At 36.5% G+C, this 19,477-nt stretch overlaps 1 protein-coding gene and 1 non-coding gene across 5 annotated transcripts in view; one reads left to right on the top strand and one right to left on the bottom strand.

The window, feature by feature from the left end:
* The window catches only part of KATNAL1 (katanin catalytic subunit A1 like 1), a 92,190-nt gene that overhangs the window by 43,681 nt on the left and 29,032 nt on the right, over positions 1–19,477 (top strand). For all 4 annotated transcript variants that reach the window (XM_034665032.1, XM_011219125.3, XM_011219126.3 and 1 more), the window contains 5 exons: positions 3,642–3,769; positions 4,358–4,463; positions 9,714–9,872; positions 10,609–10,735; positions 12,921–13,055. In XM_034665032.1, the coding sequence (XP_034520923.1) occupies positions 3,642–3,769; positions 4,358–4,463; positions 9,714–9,872; positions 10,609–10,735; positions 12,921–13,055 (655 nt within the window). The remainder of the gene's footprint in view (positions 1–3,641; positions 3,770–4,357; positions 4,464–9,713; positions 9,873–10,608; positions 10,736–12,920; positions 13,056–19,477) is intronic.
* Positions 9,137–9,243, bottom strand: LOC117803233. Its single transcript, XR_004626922.1, has one exon. It is a non-coding gene; the product is annotated as a U6 spliceosomal RNA (small nuclear RNA).

Below are 19,477 nucleotides of genomic sequence, written 5' to 3'. Positions count from 1 at the left end.
TTAATAGTTTTCAAATACTGGAAAAATATTTCCTTAATTTTTGTGCTATTACAATGTAACAGCTGCAGAAATGGCATACTTTTAAGTTTCATCTGTATTATTAACATTTTCCCCATTGCTTTCTTAAGTCTAGACCATTAACAAAACAATAAATCAAGCCCTGTTTTGTGGCATCAGCTGATTTCTGTGATATAAATACTTTTGTGACCCATTTCAAGCTACCAGCGAGTTGTTGAGATGTCGCTGAGCTCAGAGTTGAGATGAGCTTGGACATCCCTGTGACTGTGGGCCAGTGGTTTTTTTTTTTTTTAATTACTAATTAGCTAGTAATTCTGATGTTGGGAGCTCGCAACCTAACAAGAGCAATGATCCCTTTGTTAGAGCTCATTGTTAGAAAATTGTTTTGCTGATCTGAAATTTATATCTTTTGTTACTTTCTTTTGGTCCTGGTTCTTTCTTTAGGAATAATATAGAGGAAATAGAGGTAAATAGGTAAGTTGGTCATGTGGCTCCATTAGTGTTTTCTTCTTCAGCTTAAATGTCTCTAGTGTCCCTGACCCTCCTCTGTATGATGTGGTTTTTGAATCTTTCGTTACCCTGGATATTCCTCTCTAGGTGCAATTCACTTGTCGCTTGAAATGCAAGACCCAGAGCTAGTAACTGACCGTCTTTCACTTAATCTGCCAATGTGAGAAGACATGTAATAAAATGTAAAGATGATTATTTGTGCCTTAGGCCAACTTGTGTCATTAATTGACTTTATATAATATTGGGTTAGTCACTAATTTTAGCCCCATTTTTTTCACATAGAATGATTAGCCAATACTAATGAAAGATCATTAACAAACCTTTCCTTGATAAGGGTAATTTAGATGTTAGTAAAAAGATGCTAAAATATTTTCTTTAATGAGGAAAAAGGTCTGTCAGACTTCATGCTAAATATCAAATTCTTGCTAATTTTGACCTTTGTCAATTAATGTGAAGATCTAAGCAAAGATTTCTAAGATGATTTCAGTGTTATTGCAGCTATTACTATTACTATTATTAGAAACTGTTCAGGTAATAATATCTTGGGTGAGGTTATCTTTATTATTTGAAAACCAAGTCTCTTTTTAGGAATTCCAGTTAATCTAGGTCATTAACTGAAACCACTTACTTATATTTAATATCCCTATGCCAGTTTATCTGAGTATTTGTTATGAAGGATAATGGTCACCCATTTTGTTGATTTCCCATTGTCACCAAATTATTTATTTATTTTTAATTTATCTAAATTTGCTTTTAATAACCTCACCATTTTGACTTAGAAGAGTTCCTAGAATCTTTTTTGGACTACTTAATTTGTATTCAAATCTCATATCTACCTTTGATAAACTTTGGATTCTAGGGCAAGTCATTTGACTGGCTTACACCTACATTTCCTTTTTTGTGAATTGAAAGGCTTGACCTTGAGTTCTGTAACGCATGCTTTTCTTTCCCTGCTTCTACTTCTCCCTTTACCCCATCCTTCATCCACACAGTAGGCAGAAGGGTCATTTAAAAATATAAATCAGATCCTGTCATTCCCTATTTAACACATTTCAAAAATTTCCCAGTGCATTTAGAATAAAATCCAAACTCCTCTGTGTGGCTTATAGGGTCCTAGGTGAGCTGGCCTCTGCCTGTCTCTCTAATCTGTTTGATTTGTTCAGTACCTCTTAGCCACATGGAGCACTCAGTTGTTTCATAGCATTTCATAGTTTATGATTAGGTGTGTTTTTGTTTTGTTGACTTGTTACTTGTTTCCCCTACAAGACTAGGTGCTCAATGAGGGCAGATATGTATTTTCATTCACTGATAAAACCTAATGCACAATGAAATGTATTAGACAGATGCTCACATAATTATTCTTAAATCCTCTGATTCTTACTACTTTGAGATAAGTGTACAGCTTTTTCTTTCCCTTGGCAGTGTTTATCATGTCTTCCCTACCACTTTGGCTTTCATATTAAAATGGATGTCTACTTGTATTTTTTAATAATAATTTTTTGGTAAGTCTCAAATTACAGTGCCATAGCATGTCATGTTAAGTCCCAGATATATTGGTTTCTGTTGCATTCTTTAGTTGATTTATTTCTAGAATTTTTAAAATGATTACAGAGAATTTCCAGTGATTTGTTTGAATGTGACTTTGTAGCCTTGTCCTACCTGTATTATAAAGTGTGATTCTAGGCTGAGCTTATTTTAAATTTGTAGATATTATGTTTGTTGTGTTAGGTATGCCAGAAATGTACTCTTTTTAATAGTGTCAATATTTGTATCTATCATCTGAGATACAAGAATCTTTCTGAAAATTTAGCTTAATATTGTTACTGTGCTACCCAGAAACAGTAAATTATTCATTTTTTGGGTCAGGTCACCAAGAGTACTGTTTGGTCATTTACCTAGTGGCTTAATAAACTCAAGCATTTGCCGAAGGGGAGCCATTTAGTCCCCTGTCAGCACTTACGATCAAGCCTATGGTTAATCGCAGATCAAGTGTGGTAGGAGAGGTTCTTCTGTTCTCTCTTCAGATTTAAGCTTAGGAAATTCACCCGTTTTTTTGACTACTTTTCCTTTAATTTTTGTATTAGACAGTAACTGTGGGGCTGAAGCTCTAGGGAGGTATTTGGCTCTGTCCCCTGAAGTAGTTCCAGTGGTTGAACTATCTCTAGCAACTGAGCGCATTTCATTTAAAGCTCTTCAAAGCTGAGTAAATCTTGGCAGAACCCTATAGAAACCAGAGCATGTAATTCTTTTTTAAAGCCACCACATTATTAAATAAAGAATTTGGGGTAAAGTATATTGCTTTAGTGGTCTTAATAATACTATTTAAAAAGGTCCTTTTGCCATTATCATTACAGTGACTTTGTGATGTGGTCCAAGGACTTTACTGGGAAGAAACCCTGAATCCTGGGAGGTGCTTAGAGTAAGAGGGAAAAGGCTATGCAAAATGCAGTTCAGAGTCCCAAGGCTTTCCTCATCTGCAACCTCTTTCTCGGCTTTGGAGGATTCATAGTTTGTAAAGCTCTTAAGCTTTAAGCAACTCAGGCATGAGATGGTCTGATGTTGTGCAAAGGGCAGAGGTTCAGGGAGTCAGGAAGAGCTGCATTAAAATCTCTACTCTGACCTTTAATAGTTATGAACTTGATTAAGGTACTTCACCTGAGTCCCAGTTCCTTATTTGTAAAAATAAGGATAATGATACATACCTTGTTGTGAGTATTAAATGAGATAATGTATGTGAGATTTATTGTCATATAGTAGGTTCTCAGTAAATTAATGTTGTTTCTTCCTCTGCATTAATATTCTGTATATTGTTTGGTGGTGGTGGAAATTCCCCGCATCCACAAATTCAGAAGTATCTAGCAAGGATCATTTTAGACTTACTTGAAACTGTACCCCCAAGGATGTAAATGTGCAGAAGTGTGTAATAAAGTTAGCCAATTCATCTGTTTCTGATGAAATAAAACAGGAGGATGGCGTTTGGGTAATCAGAAAACATTATCTTAAAATAATGAAAAATTACTTTAAAATGATTACATTATAATATTTTGAAAGCTCAGTGATGTTAATTAAAGTATCTTTTTATTGACCAGTACTTTTTTTATACCTGTCTCCAGGGAAGGAAGAATATGCAAGACGGTGCAAGCGATGGTGAAATTCCTAAATTTGATGGTGCCGGGTATGATAAGGATCTGGTGGAAGCGCTTGAGAGAGACATTGTATCCAGGAATCCCAGCATTCATTGGTAAGTCTTTTAAGTTCTTGAATTAAAGCAGCAGAGGAAACAAGTTATTGGTTGGCTTGGTGTCAGTCTTTTCTTATTATCCATGACTATGACTTCATCCGTAATAAATGCATGTGTAGAATTGACAGGACAGTTCTTTCAAAATCTAACCAAGACATTTTACATGTTAAGTTGTTGTTGACATAACTGACAAAGGTTGTTAATTGAATAACATGTTCTAATTAGGGATGCCTGGGTGGCTCAGTCAGTTAAGCATCTGCGTTCAGCTCAGGTCATGATCCTGGGGTCCTGGGATCCAGTTGCACATCAGGCTCCTTGCTCAGTGGGGAGCCTGCTTCTCCCTCTGTCTGCTCTGCCTGCCGCTCTCCCTGCTTGTGCTCTCTCTCTGACAATAAGTAAATAAAATCTTTAAAAAAAAAAGTCCTAATTAATAACGGCAATATGTTTTCATTGATCATTTTATGCAGTATTGATTGAAGTAGTGTTCTTAATATAATAATTTCATAAATAAAAAATTTAAAAAATTAGTACTGACCATAAGTCAGAGGTATCCGTGAGTAAACATGAAACTTTGCTGCTCTTGCAAAGGGATGACATAGCAGATCTGGAAGAAGCTAAGAAGTTGCTAAGGGAAGCTGTTGTTCTTCCAATGTGGATGCCTGACTTTTTCAAAGGGATTAGAAGGCCATGGAAGGTGAGCATTTATTAAAATAAAATAGGTATAAAAATGATGTTTGCATGATAATGAATGACAGCCCTGTGGTTTCTTTATGCGTTTGTTAACCAGGTTAGTAAAGGTTGGAGGAGGTTTGTGTATACCCTAAATACCTGGATTTGAATTTGTAATTGAGGTATGTTGCCTCTCAGAGGAACAGTGTTGAAACTACAGTCTTTAGTTAAGTCACTCCCCTCAGGTTTTCTGGGCTAGGAATTAGCTTTAAGAATTTTCTAGTTGTCTGCTTCTGTAAATAAGTTAACAAGCAAATTAAGTAGTAGATAGTCTTAGAGAATAAGTATTTGATCAAATAAATACCTTTCTGAAAGTTGGCATATTTCTCACTAATTAATTGTTTTGATCACTTCATTTAGGCTTGGTATTATTCTCAGATGTGCCTTCCACTTTAGAGTAAAAAGCCTGCTCAGGACTAGTTCCCAAGTCCGTTGTTTTTATTTTAGCATATTAAAACACCCTTCTAACAATGGCTGCCTGGAGCTTTTTGGTCTTAGTCACAGGCAAAGATTTCCTTTAATCTGATCAGTAGAGTGAAATAAAACCATGATCTTACTTTGCCCTTCAGAATTAGCTAGGAAGATTCTCAGTATCTCTTCCTCTTTTGACATGCCTCAAGGTAAAGAGGAAGAGAGATTGTATATTTACACAAACAGCTTGGAATACTCATGGCATTTTGATTGTTTTCTACAACTTAAAAACTTTAATAGACTGGTGTAGATTTACCTAATTTTGGTAACATATTACCATACATTCCCTCTTTATTATAACTTTTAAAGCAATACTTAGAGAAAAAAAAAGTCTTAAAATAGGTATTTAAGGGAGTTTTAAGACAGTAGGCATGGTAGGTATAACCCATCTATCATGAGCACCCTGTAAGTCTTTACTGGGAAGGTGATTTGCACATGTAGAAAGATCACCTTGGCCAGCAGTGTGACGGATGAACTGGAGATGGGCATAGATAAATATAGATGAGGAATCTGACGAGGAGGCCGTTGTAATAGTCGAGCTGAACAAGGAGGACCTGACCAAAGGCATTTGTTATTTGGCTAGTGGAAAATGGGTGGATTTGTGAGAGGTGTTTAAAAGGTAAATGATAACATTCTGACTGTTTATAGGGAGAAGGACAAGTTGTATGACTCCCAGATTCCAGGCTTGAATTGAAGGAGAGTGCAATTATTTCTGACACCAGCAACCCCAAATTGGGCCAAACCTCACAGGTTGAAGGCACTTTTTTTTTTTTTTAAGATTTTTTTTATTTGACAGAGAGAGACAGCGAGAGAGGGAACACAAGCAAGGGGACTGTGAGAGGGAGAAGCAGGCTTCCCGTCGAGCAGGGAGCCCGATGCGGGGCTCGATCCCAGGACCCTGGGATCATGACCTGAGCTGAAGGCAGACAGATGCTTAACGGCTGAGCCACCCAGGCACCCCTGAAGGCGCTTTTCCATGGGACTGTCCTCATGCCAAGTGCAAACTTGGGCATCCCCAGGTCACCCTCACTTCTGGCCAGCTGACTATAAATTTGGGGGTTCTTACTACCCCCTTAGGTTTGGTAATTTTCTAGAATGACTCACAGAACTTAAGAATACATTGTATTTACAATTACAGTTTTATCATAGCAAAAGGAGGCAAATCAGAACTAGCCAAAGGAAGAAATGCATAGGGCAAGATCTGCAAGGATGCCGAAAGTGAAGCTTCTGTTGTTTTCTGCTCCATAGAATCGGATGCTTTGCCCTCCTAGCACATGAGTGTGTGACAATGCAGAGTATTGCCAACAGGGAAGCTCACTCAAGCTCCAGTCTCTAGGGTTTTTATTGGGGTTTCATTACATAGTTATGATTGATTGAATCATTGCCCATGTGTCTCAAGTCTCCAGTCTCCCTTCTTTCTCTAGGTCTAGTTGATATCATATGGCTCAAGGTCCCAGCCCTCTAATTCCAGGGTTGGTTTTTCTGGCAAGGCCAGCCACCATCGTGAATCATCTTGTTAGCATAAACTATATAGGGGCCCACGATGAATTAGCATAAAATTTCACAGTTCAACTGAACAACAAAAACATTCCTGTCACTTTGAAAAGTCCAAGGATTTATAGTCTACCTTCCAGGAACTGGGGAAAAAGACCAGCCAAATTCTTTATTATACAGGGCGCACACTGTGAACGGATACTGGAAATTGAGAAGATGAGCAGGTTTAAATGGAAACAGAATATGTTTAGGTAAATACTCAGCAAGTAATTGGAAATAGAGGTCTGGACCTTAGGATAAAGTTTGAACTTAAATTAAAATTGTAATAATATGGGTGTGCATGAGATTGTTCAAGGAGGTCTATAAAGGAAAAAGAGCAAGAAGCTTGGAATTGCTTTGAGAATGTAGAGAGCAGAGGAGGAGGAAACCTGAAAGGCACTAAAGAGAGTCATGAGTAGAAGGAGCGTCAGGAAAGAACAGCGTCCTAGAACTAACCTGGGGAGAACACATTTCAGGAAGAAGGGAATGAACATTAGGTATCAGCACCATCAGAGGTCAGGGAGAAGGAAAGAAGATATAAGTTGAAAAGTGACCATTGGATTAGTAAATTAGGTTGTTCTAGTGAATTAGTGGAGGCAGAAGTCAGATTGTAGCTCAGAAAAAAATAGTAAGCACGAGCCATTTCTTTAAGAAGGTTGGCTGAGAAGGGAGGAAGTGGATTGTAGCTAGAGGATTTATAGGGTCAAGTGAAGAATTTTTTTTTTTTTTGTAACAGGACAGATTTAAGTATGTTTATATACTGAGGGAAGGAGCCAATAGAAAAGCAGATACAAGAAATAGAGGAGATAATTGAAAGAGTAATGTCATGAGGAGCTGAAATTTATAATTTATAAATACTGTACTGTGTGATTTTATCTATGTACAGATGCTGATGTTGGAAGTTAACTCCTAGTGGAGGTGGCCACATGAAAGATAAGGGGACATTAGAGAAATAATGAATTTTGCTATAGCTGTGCTTATACCATTAGTTGTTTTTACAGTTTTCAAAATAGCCGTCTATGCACAGTTATGAGCTCCTTGGAAAGAAAAACTTTTTTTTATAAAAGTAGTGTTTCAAATACTCTTTCTGGGTTCCAGAATTCCGTAGCTAGTGTTAACCTTAAAAATAAAGCTGTCAGTTATTTTATCATCAAAAAATGGGTTTATTTGGGGCGCCTGGGTGGCAGAGCGGTTAAGCGTCTGCCTTCGGCTCAGGGCGTGATCCCGGCGTTCTGGGATCGAGCCCCGCATCAGGCTCCTCTGCTAGGAGCCTGCTTCTTCCTCTCCCACTCCCCCTGCTTGTGTTCCCTCTCTCGCTGGCTGTCTCTGTCTCTGTCAAATAAATAAATAAAATCTTTAAAAAAAAAAAATGGGTTTATTTGGAAATAGAGAATCGCAATTTGGGACATGAAGGCTATGGCAGAACCATAGGCAAGTCTGGAGATCAAAGGAGAACACTCTTTTTATAGAGGAAAGGGGAAATTGGGAGGCCTGTAATAAAAAGTCTATTAAAGTGTGAGGCTAAAAGTATAATGGTTTTTCATTGGCTGGGTTTTGATACCCTCTCATTGGTTTTGACACTCTGTCATTGTTGCCAAGGGGGGGAGAAAAACCTTTCTTCTTCTGCTGCGGTGGTAAAGTAGCTAATGAAGCTTAGACTTTAAAGGCAGGGCTCTTACAGTTGGGTAGGCAATGGACTAAGAGTTGTAGGGCCCGAGAGCTCCCCCTTCTGGCCTCGCAGCTCTATTTTAAAGCAGTTTTCCTTTCATTAATTTTCACACTAGAAAAGGGTTTGGACAGTGTCTGAATTTGTGAAACTTTGTGCGTACTTTTCAAAGTTTAAATCCCCAAAGCTTATTAAGCTAAATAAATAAATGGGACAGAATTCTTTTAAAAATCACCAACTAATATACAAAAGAAATACAGTGTTAACTATGAATCTAAACTCCCATTGGAAGAAGAAAGTACTGAGTGTTTGAATATCCAGTAGTCTTTAACACTAGAGGATTGGTGTTCTTGAAGAATTTTTACTCCTTATTGTTTTTTTTTACAGAAGAGTTGTTTGTTTTCAAGGGTGAGAAGTAACTAAAATTTAGTTTTTAGTTTATATTTAGTGGCTCTTTCATCGGTAACACTATTTTATATAAACTATTAATTGTCTAGCACATTAAGCTGAAAAAATGCTAGCTAAATTGATTACACTTGAATTGCCACTGGATTTTAGTTACCTTATTAACTAATAAGTGGATCTCTACTTTTTTTTTCTCCTTCATTCTCCCTTTTTTTTTTTTTTAATGATTTGTTATTATATTATGTTAGTCACCATACAGCACATACCCGGATTCCGATGTAAAGTTCGATGCTTCATTAGTTGCGTATAACACGCAGTGCACCATGCAATACGTGCCCTCCTTACTACCCATCACCGGTCTATCCCAATCCCCCACCCCCCTCCCCTCTGAGGCCCTCAGTTTGTTTCTCATAGTCCATAGTCTCTCATGTTTCATTCCCCCTTCTGATTACCCCCCCTTTCTTTATCCCTTTCTTCCCCTACCGATCCATCCTAGTTCTTATGTTCCATAGATGAGAGAAATCATATGATAATTGTCTTTCTCTGCTTGACTTATTTGACTTAAAAATATGGAACGCTTCACGAATTTGCGTGTCATCCTTGCTCAGGGGCCATGCCAATCTTTTCTGTATCGTTCCAATTTTAGTATATGTGCTGCCGAAGCGAGCACGGATCTCTACTTTTGATTAAAAACTGTGTATTATGTTTTGTGGAAGACAGGTTTTGTCCTTAGGAGAGCAAGGGTTAAATAATTCTTCTAGATGTGGTAGAAAATGTCTTATTTTCATTATGTTTAAACAGAGCACTCTCTCTGAAGCCATGCTCAAGACCATACATCTTTATCTTCTTCCATGTTTAAGAAAATTGGGTAGGTTCTTTCTCAGTGTATCAGAAGATTTCTTATTGTCTGGGCCTTTTGTTAGCCCATCTTTAAGTACCTCTGATTTGAGACATTTTGTGAAATCAGTCATTTTTTTAAATCTATGAAATGATACTTATATCAAATACACTGTGATATTACTGTGACAGTTGAGCTTCTCTTTTGATGGGAAAATTTTTATGTACATCAGTAGCTGATGGTATTTTATAAGAATGCATTTTAATCTGATAAAACATTTAATACAGCTTTTGAAATTTCAGGGTGTACTGATGGTTGGACCCCCAGGCACTGGTAAGACTATGCTAGCTAAAGCTGTTGCCACTGAATGTGGCACAACATTCTTCAATGTTTCCTCTTCTACACTGACATCTAAATATAGAGGTGAATCTGAGAAGTTAGTCCGTCTGTTGTTTGAAATGGTGAGTGCTGATATATTCAGATTTCAAAGTACTGTTTGTGTAGGCAAATGATATCCCTTTTACATCCATTCACTTAGGGGATCTGTTTTTAAAAGAGCAAATAGAGTTGTAGTTGAACAGTTCATCTTGACACATGAGTAAGTTAAGGGGTGGTGGGTTTTGTGGAGTAGTTGATATGTCTTCAGTGTATCTTCCTCTCTGAGGTAAGGGAAGGCCCTTTGGTATCCTATCCAGTGAGGGTGGAAGACACTTTGGAAATGTGTGTGCTGTGATATTTCTGGATTTCTAATGAGCTGGTTGAGCAGAGTATATATTTAGTATATATTTTAAAAATCAGAAATTGATCTATTGTTAAAGTTTGTTCTTTTTTCATAAGGGACTTGCAGTAATTTAAGAATATATATTTAAGAATATATGTTTGAAGATGGAGGTTGATGATTTATCTTTAAAAAGATTTATATTATGAAAATTTTCAAACACAAAAGTAGAAATAATAGTACTATGAATCCCCATGCATCTGTCACCCACCTTCACCAACCATCTAATTTTATTTTTAAGAAATTTCCATTTTCTGATATAAATGATTTAATCTCTGTCAGCCAAATGGTGGCAATAAAGCAGTGAGAAAGTTTTGCTCCTTTTTTAACAATTGTTTTAGGAGGAGGAAATGGCATTAAAGAATTCAGATTATTTTATGAGCTCACTGAATGATTTCTTTAAAACGTTTTTCACAAAGGCTAGATTTTATGCGCCCACCACGATCTTCATCGATGAGATAGATTCCATCTGTAGTCGAAGAGGAACCTCTGATGAACATGAGGCAAGTCGCAGAGTCAAGTCTGAACTACTCATTCAGATGGATGGTAATTGATATTTAATTACTGTCCCCAAACTGTTATATTTCCTTTTCAAGTTTTGGGTAGATTCATACTGTGGAAATTCTCAGTGAATGGACTGGAAGGCAGCCTGAATTTATTTGTAATCATTTGTTCATCCACCCACTTGTTCAGTTTGTTCATGCACTCAGATAGCATTTAACTGCATACGTGTTATGAATCACAGGCCATTTCAGGTTCTGAGGTTACAAAGAAAAGGAAGGTCATGGCGGGTAAGAACTTTACTAGGACTGCAGAGGTTCCAGAGATGTGGTCCAGGGCCCCAGGGGTCTTTAAGACCCTTTTAAAAGGTCTGCGAAGGCTAAACCATTTTCATGATAATATCAAGACATCATTTGCCCTTTTTCACTCTCATTCTCTCATGAGAATACAGTGGAGTGTTTCAGAGGCTACAAGACATTTGGGATGTCATAATAGATGGAAAGCAGCAGCAGACAGGAGAATCCAGCTGTTCTTTGTTAAGTTAGACATTAAAGAGATTTACAAAAATGTAAGAAAATGCCACTCGTCTTACTAAATTTTTTTTGGTTTTGAAAGTCATAGTTATTTTTCATAAAATGTTATTTATATTAACAAATAATAGATTTATTGTTACTTTAAAATGAATTAATATTTTAAAAAATTCTCAGTTTTAATTTCTAATGGTAAATATTGATAGATATATTCCATATACACAAAAGCTCTTTGGAGCTCGGTAATTTTTAAGAGCATAAACAAATCATGAAACCCAAAAGTAGAACCACTGATCTAGTTGGGAAGCAGGCAACTTAACAATTCATTTTAAATTGTGTGGTGGAACTAGACTCTGGGTGTGGTGAAAACCCAGTAGGAGAGGTACCACCCAGACTAAGGTAGTCATGGAATGGAACAGCCCAGTTGGGCTTTGAAGCTTTGGTGGAAGTTATTCAGACAGAGAAATGGCAATGAAGGAAGAGAGTGGTGGCCAGAGCTGCCTTTAGAGGTTTACTACTCCGGTAGTTGCGTGGCAAATGTAAAATGTGTTAACAAAAAAAAAATCTAGAATGTGTTGTTTCAAAACAGCTATGGTTCTACAGCAAGTGTGGATGCTCACTGAATACTTACAGTGTGTTTTAAATACAGTGCCAGGCCCTGTAAGGATGCATAAAACTGTAGTATGAGTCCCTGCCCTCCGTGAGTTTATCATTCTAATTTCTGCTAAAGTATGAGAGAAAGAAGTGACTATGTTATGTTTTTGGGGAGGGATCTAGAGGAGAAACACATTAGATGTTTTAAAAATATCGCTGAATATAAATTTAGCTGAATTTCATCGAGGGGTGTTTGTGACTACTGTTGATTATCAGTTGGATAGCTTGATTCTTGGTGATAATGGTTGAAACAGGAGTTCGGTAATAATTTATTAAGAAAACACCATATTGAACTGGGTTGCTTTAAATTCACTACTTCATTATGCCATGCCACAACTAGAAACTGAGCAATAAAGTTTGTGAGTTTTTGATGGGTTTTTTTTTAACTGCTCATTTTCTAGAGTTTCCATTGTGTAACCTGAACCTTTTTATTCTAAAACTGTAATTGTGAAAAAGTAGACTCAAGGTACATATATTTGGTTTAGTATAAAAAGAAATGATGTTTTCAGTAGTGACTGATTATTAGGTTCATTCTCAGATTTTTTGTTTATTTTTTCCAAGTCCCTTAAAAGTTTGAAGGATAAAATTACTGCAGTATATCCTGCCCTATTGCATGCTAGTACATTAGCAAAATGAACCTTCTTCTGTTCTTCCTTCTTGAGAAAATAAATTAGATTAACAACTAAAATAACATTTTTTTGAGGGACTTAATGATTTAAAAAAGGAATAAAACAGCATAATTTCCCATGCCTTTTCTTTTCAGAGCAACTATACACTCGTTTTCTTACAGGAAAAAAAAAGGGTTTTCTTATTGGGTTAGAATCCTGTAATAGATGATATAAATTCTATTACCTCCTTGTTTTATAGTTATCTGTTGATGTGTCTGGTTCTGCCACCATACAGAGGTCAGAAGGACTGCATGATTTTTGTCATCGAGCCTATGACAAAGCCTCTGGCTGATGTTTAGAAATGTTAGTTGAATGAGAGAATAAAGGACTGTAAAAAAAAAAACAACAAACACGTTCTTTTCCCCTTATTGTGTATAGGAGTTGGAGGAGCATTAGAGAATGATGATCCTTCCAAAATGGTTATGGTATTGGCTGCTACTAATTTCCCATGGGACATTGATGAAGCTTTGAGAAGGAGATTAGAAAAAAGGATATATATACCTCTCCCAACAGGTATGATGCCTTCCTTTTACTATATTTTTCTTTTTTTTTTTTAACCTCCTTTTACCTTTTTCTATTTCTTTAAGTCTTTAATCCTTTGCCCTTCTGCTTAAAGTTTATAGCATCACAAAACCAATTTGTAGTAGATGGAAAGAGAGGCCACACTAGTACTCTGTTGAAGTTCCTTACATTTCAGAGCAGTTCTTACATTCAGAGCAGTATTCATGTTAATAAATTTGATAGAATATCTGTTTTACTTCTAAATTTTAAGTTTTCATTAAATCTTTTTTTTTTTTTTAAATCAGAGAGAGAGAGAGAGTGAGCACAAGCAGGGGGAGTGGCGAGGGGCAGGCAGAGGGAGAAGCAGGCTCCCTGCTGAGCAGGGAGCCTGATATGGGACTTGATTCCAGGACTTTAGGATCATGACCTGAGCCAAAGGCAGCCGCTTACCTGGCTGAGCCACCCAGGTGTCCCATAAGTCCTCATTAAATCTTAAGTGATTAAAAATAAAGTTCTCTTGGGATTTTCTTAAAAATTGCTGCTTTGAAAAATGTAACTTCATCCAATTGATGACTTGAAATTTTCATAAATGAATTTTCTCTTTCTGTATTGAGATAAAATTTACATGGAATTAAATGTTTAAATCTTAAGTGTGTAATTTGGTGAGTTTTGACAGATGAATACTCCTGTTTGATCAATACCCTACTCAAGATGTAGGATATTTCTGTCACCCCAGGAAGTGTCTGTGTGCCTCCTACTGGTTAATTCAAACCCCCAATAGGTATGACCTCCCCTGGTTTTTATCACCATAGATTAGTTTTACCTATTATTAAACTTCATATAAATGGAATTGTAACATGTGTACTCTTGTGTGTCGTTGCTTTCACTCAACCTAGTGTTTTGAGATTCATCCATATGGTTACATGTGTTGGTAGTTTATTCTTGGTATGATTATGCCACAATTTATTCCTTTTTTGATGGACATTGGAGTTATTTCTGGTTTGGGGCTATTGAAGTTATAAATATTCTTGTACAGATCTTTTTATGGATGATTGTTTTCGATTCTTTTGGGTAATATAACTAAGAATAGAATGGGTGGGTCCTAGGGTTAGATAGGTATATATTTAACTTTATAATACCCAAACTGTTTTCCTAAGTGGTCATAACATTTTATACTTTCACCATCAACGAATGAGAATTCCAGTATTTTCATATCCTTGCCAACATTTGGTATGGTCAGTGTTTTAATCTTAGTCATCCTACTAAGTCTGAAATACTATCTCATTATGTCTTTAAATTGCATTTCTCTAATGACTAATGAGGTGGAGAGCCTTTTTATGTACTTTTTGGTCATTGGTATATCTTTTGTGCAGTGTCTTTTCAAGTCCTTTGCTCAGTTTTTAATTGGTTTGTTTTATTAATGCTGTATGGTTCTTCATCAGATACATGCATTGTGACTATTTTCCTCCAGTTTGGTTTGGCTTTCAGTGTTCTTTATGGTGTCTATTGATAAGCAAAAGTTTTAATTTTGACGATGTTCTCCTGTCAGGGTTTTCTTTCATGGATAGCACTTTTTGTGTCTTAGGAAATCTTTGCTTACCCCAAACGGCAAGGTTTTTCTCCTATTTTTCTTTTAGAAACAATAGTTAAATCTAGGATCCATCTTGAAGTAATTTTGTATATGCAGTGTCAGAGATTGAGTTTCATTTTTTTCATAAATATATTGAATTGTTCTAGCACTACCTGTTAAAAGGAGTTTTCTTTTGCCATTGAGTTATTTTGACACCTTTGTTGAAAATTATTTTGCTACATACGTGTAGGTTCTATTTCTCAGTTCTCTGTTCTGTTCCATTGATTTAAAAATAAATAGGTATAGGGCTATCTAGTCAGATTATCTATTTTTTTCTTATCTTTTTTAGAGATTTGTTTATTTATTTCAGAGAGAGCGAGGGAGCAGAGGGTGGGAGGGGCAGAGGGAGAGAGAAACTCCAAGCAGACTCCCTGCTGAGTGCATAGCCTGCTGGCTTGGCTCAATTTCAGGACCCTGAGATCAAGACCTGAGCCAAAACCAAGATCGGATACTTAACCAACTGCACCGCCCAGGTGCCACTCTATTTTTTCTCAAGTAAGCTTTGGCAGTTTGTCTTTCAAAGAATTCGTCCATTTCTTCTAAGTTGTCAAATTGGGATTTGACCTAATACAAGTGTGCAAGCACACTAAAGGGTTTATGTGAGGCTGTTGATTTCATGTCTGGCTCTGGAGCCTGAAGTCAATAGTGAGGGCAGTCAGGAAGAGAAGATGGGTGGTGGAAACACGGACAAATTATATAACCTGTGGGAATGAGCTGGAACCCCATGAGGATAGTCTGGAACCCATGTTGGGCTCTCATTGCTTCTGACACTTGCAGCTTTGATGACTGGGGTGTCCTGTTGTAACACTATTAAATATACTCCTGGCTAAGGAGTCGAAAAAGCTGAAGGAGGAAATCTGGCAGGAGCTGCTCCATACTAGCAGGGTGAGCCAGAAGATAAGTGACAGTGTGTTTGAGCTGCACATGCACTTCACGCCCAGAACCACGTTCTGAGTTCATTCATTTCTGCCTTTCAGATTTCACCCATAATGACTCATATGGTCTGCACTGAACATGAGCTATGCAGTGTGAATGCTGGGAAAAGAAATTACAGCTTTGCTTAAGTTGACATAATACAAATCTACACACCTAATTTTCTTCTTGTCTGTAGAATCTATAGTAATGGCTCAGTTTTCATTCCTGAAATTGGTCATTTGTGTTTTATCTCTATTATTTCTTGATCATCTTGCTAGAGATTTATCAATATTATTAATCTTTTCAAAAACCTAATTTTTTGCTTTGTAATTTTTCTGTTGCCTATTTCATTGACTTTTTTCCCTCTCATTGTTATTATTTCTCCATTATACTTTGCGTTTAATCTTCTTTTTCTGAACTATTGATTTTAAGCCTTTCTTCTTTTTTTAATATAAACATTTAAAGCTGTAAATTTCTTTCTTTTTTTTTTTTTTTTAAGATTTCATTTATTTATTTGTCAGAGAGAGAGAGAGGGAGAATGTGCACAAGCAGGGAGGAGCAGGCAGAGGGAGAAGCAGGCTTTCCGCTGAGCAAGGAGCCTGATATGGGACTTGATCCCAGGACTCTGGGATCATGACCTGCCGAAGGCAGCTGCTTAACCAGCTGAGCGACCCAGGTGTCCCTAAAGCTGTAAATTTCTCTATATGCACTGCTTTGGCTTTATCCCACAAGTTTTGCTATAGCGTATTTTCTTTACCATTCAATTTTTTTATATCAGACTTAATTCCATTATAGTCAGGGATTACTCTGTAGAATGTCAGTTTTTAAATTTTATTGAATTTATGATTCAGCATATTCTTTCTTGGTGAATGTATATTCTGTACTTGTTGATGATAGTATTCTATAATTGTTGGTCAGATCAAGTTAGTGTGATAATACTGTTCAAATCTTTTAGATCCTTACTGATTTTTTTACTCTGGTTTTTCTACCAGTTACTGAGAGTGGGTTGTTAAACTCTTCAAGTGTTATTGTGAATTTGTTTATTGTTTGCTTTAATTCTGTCAATTTTTGCTTTATGCATTTTAGAGTTCTATCATTAGGTACATAAACAGTTATCATTGGTATATCTTCTTTGTCCTTCTACCGTTATGAAATGTCTCTATCTCTGCTTAGACCCTTTGACTTGATGTGTACTTTGATAATAATACAGCTTCACCATCTTTCTTTTGCTAATTGTTTGCATGATATATCTGCTTTCTTCCTTTAGTTTTCACTCTGTCCTTATATTTGCAGTTCTTGTAGACAGCGTATAATTGGGTCTGGCTATTTAGCTAGTTTATTTCTGCTTTTTAATTGGAGTATTTAGTCCATTTAAATATAATGTAATCATTGATATGGCTGTGTTTAAGTGTACCATCTTGCTATTTTCCCTTTTGTTTGTTTCTCTGCACCTCTTTTCCTAATATCTTTTGATAATTGACTATTTTTAAATTTTAATTTTAATTCCTTTATTAGATTTTTACCTATACTTGTTTTCTTTTTTTTTTTAGCAGTTTATCTAGGGATTACAGTATGCACATGTAACTTTTCACAGTTGACTTAGAGCTAATATTGTACTATTTCATGTAAAATGTAAGAACTATTTGCCCCCCCCCAGCCTTTGTGCTATTTTGTCATGTATTTTATACCTATGTTCACTATAGATCCCACAGTATAATAAGATTTAAGTTGTCAGTTTAAACTTCAATTAAGAGGAGCACAAAAAAGTAGCGTTTTCCATTTGCCTACATATTTAACACCCCCAACTGCTCTGCTTTTCTATTTTAAGGTCCAGATTTCCATCTAGGTTCATCTCCCATTTGTCTAGAAAACTTCCTTTAATATTTCTTCTAGTTAAGGTCTGCCAGCATCAAGTTCAGTTTTTGTTATCTGAAATGTCTTTCTTTCACCCTTATTTCTGAAGGATATTTTTAATTGATAAATAATTCCGGATTGGAAAAAGTTTTTTGTTTTGTTTTTTCTTTCATTACTTATAAAGATGTCATTTTGTCATCTTCCAGCCTCCACTGGTTTCTGATGTGAGGTTTGCTGTCATTCACACCATTGTATCTTTTCCTTATAGCTATTATTTTTTAAAATCAACTTTATTGAGTAACGATTTATCTACAATAAACTTTATCCACTTAAAATTTGATAATTTTGACAGTTGTGTAACAGCCATGCAACCATACCACAATCAGGATGCAGGATATATCTTTCATCCTGAAGTGATTTCTTGTGTCCCTTTGCAGCCCATTCTTCTCTCTCCCCAACACCTTCTACCTCAGGCAACCATTAATCTGATCTTTGCCACCATAGATTATTTTGAATTTCATAAGTAGGATCATAGAGTAGGAATTATTTTGGGACTGTCTTCTTTCATTCAGCATAATTATTTTGAGATTTATTAATGTTATTTTTTTGCTGGTGGGTAGGATTTCATTATATGGCCATATTACAGATTATTTATCCATTCTCTTATTGATGGATATTTAGGTGATTTCTGTTTTGGGACTGTTGTAAATAAAGCTGCCGTCAACATTCATGTTCAATTCTTTGTGTGAACCTATGTTTTCCGTTCTCTTGGATAAATACGTAGGAGTGAAATAACTGGGTCATGTGGTAGTATATGTTTATAGAAAGCAGTTTGGAATTTTCTTGAGTGGTTGTCCTCTGTGGTTTTGTTTTGTTTTTTTGTTTGTTTGTTTGTTTTTTGAGGTGGAGAGGGTCAGAGGGAGAAGGAGAGAGAAAATCTTAAGCAGGCTCCACACCCAGTACGAAGCCCAATGTGGGACTCAATCTCACAACCCTGAGATCATGACCTAAACTGAAATCAGGAGTTGGATGCTTAACTGACTGAGCTACCCAGGCACCCCTCTTTATGGTTAAGATATTCTGCTTATCTTTTTGTTTTCATCAGTTTTACTTTGATGTGCTCTGTGGGGTTTTCCTTTTATTTATCCTTCATGTATGTTGGACTTTGATATTGTTGCACAGGTCACTGGGACTCCATTACATTTTTTTTTTCAGTCTTTTTTCTAATTCTTCAGGTTGGATAATCTCTGTTCATTTATCTTCATGTTCATTGACACTTTCTTCTGCCATTGCTAATCTACTTTTAATCTCATCCAGAGAATTTTTCTTTTCAAAATATATTTTGCAAATCTAGCATTTCCACTTGGTTTTTTATTATAGTTTCCATTGCTTTGCTGGGATTCCCCAGCTCTTTATCCATTTTGCCTGTCTTTTCTGCTAATTCTTTGAGATTTTTCCCTTCAAAAGGTGGAGCTTAGTTCTCCTCTCCCTGACAATGTACTGGACTTAGTGATTTTTGTTTCTAAGGAATAAAATATGGGAGAATGATGCTCTAAGTGACTTGCGAGGCTAAATCATTAAAAGAATAGTTTCTGCCCGGCTCTCCCTCTCTCAAATTATGTGCTTTTGGGGAAACCAGCTGCCATACCATAACCAAAAAATAGCCTATGGCAAAGCCAACATGGGAGGAAACTAAAGTCTCTCACCAACAGCCAGAACCAGCTTACCTGTTATGTGAGTTGTCTGCTTTTGGAGGACTATAGGCCTGGCCTTTATGTTGACTCAAATTTCATGACAAACCCTGCATTAGTCAGGGTTCTCCAGAGAAACAGAACCAATAGAACATGTAGATAGGGACAAATTTATTTTAATGAATTAGCTCATGTAATTATAGAGACTGGCAAGTCTAAAATCTGCAGGGTAGGCTGGCAGGCTGGAGACCCAGGGAAGAATTAATGTCACAGTGCAAGTCTGAGGGCCCTCTTTGGGCAGAATTCCCTCTTGCTCTGGGCAAGTGTGGCTTTCATTCTGCTTC

The sequence above is a fragment of the Ailuropoda melanoleuca genome, chromosome 7 (genome assembly GCF_002007445.2).
Source record: "Ailuropoda melanoleuca isolate Jingjing chromosome 7, ASM200744v2, whole genome shotgun sequence".
NCBI lineage: Eukaryota > Metazoa > Chordata > Mammalia > Carnivora > Ursidae > Ailuropoda > Ailuropoda melanoleuca.
This window is presented reverse-complemented; position numbering and strand designations above follow the sequence as displayed.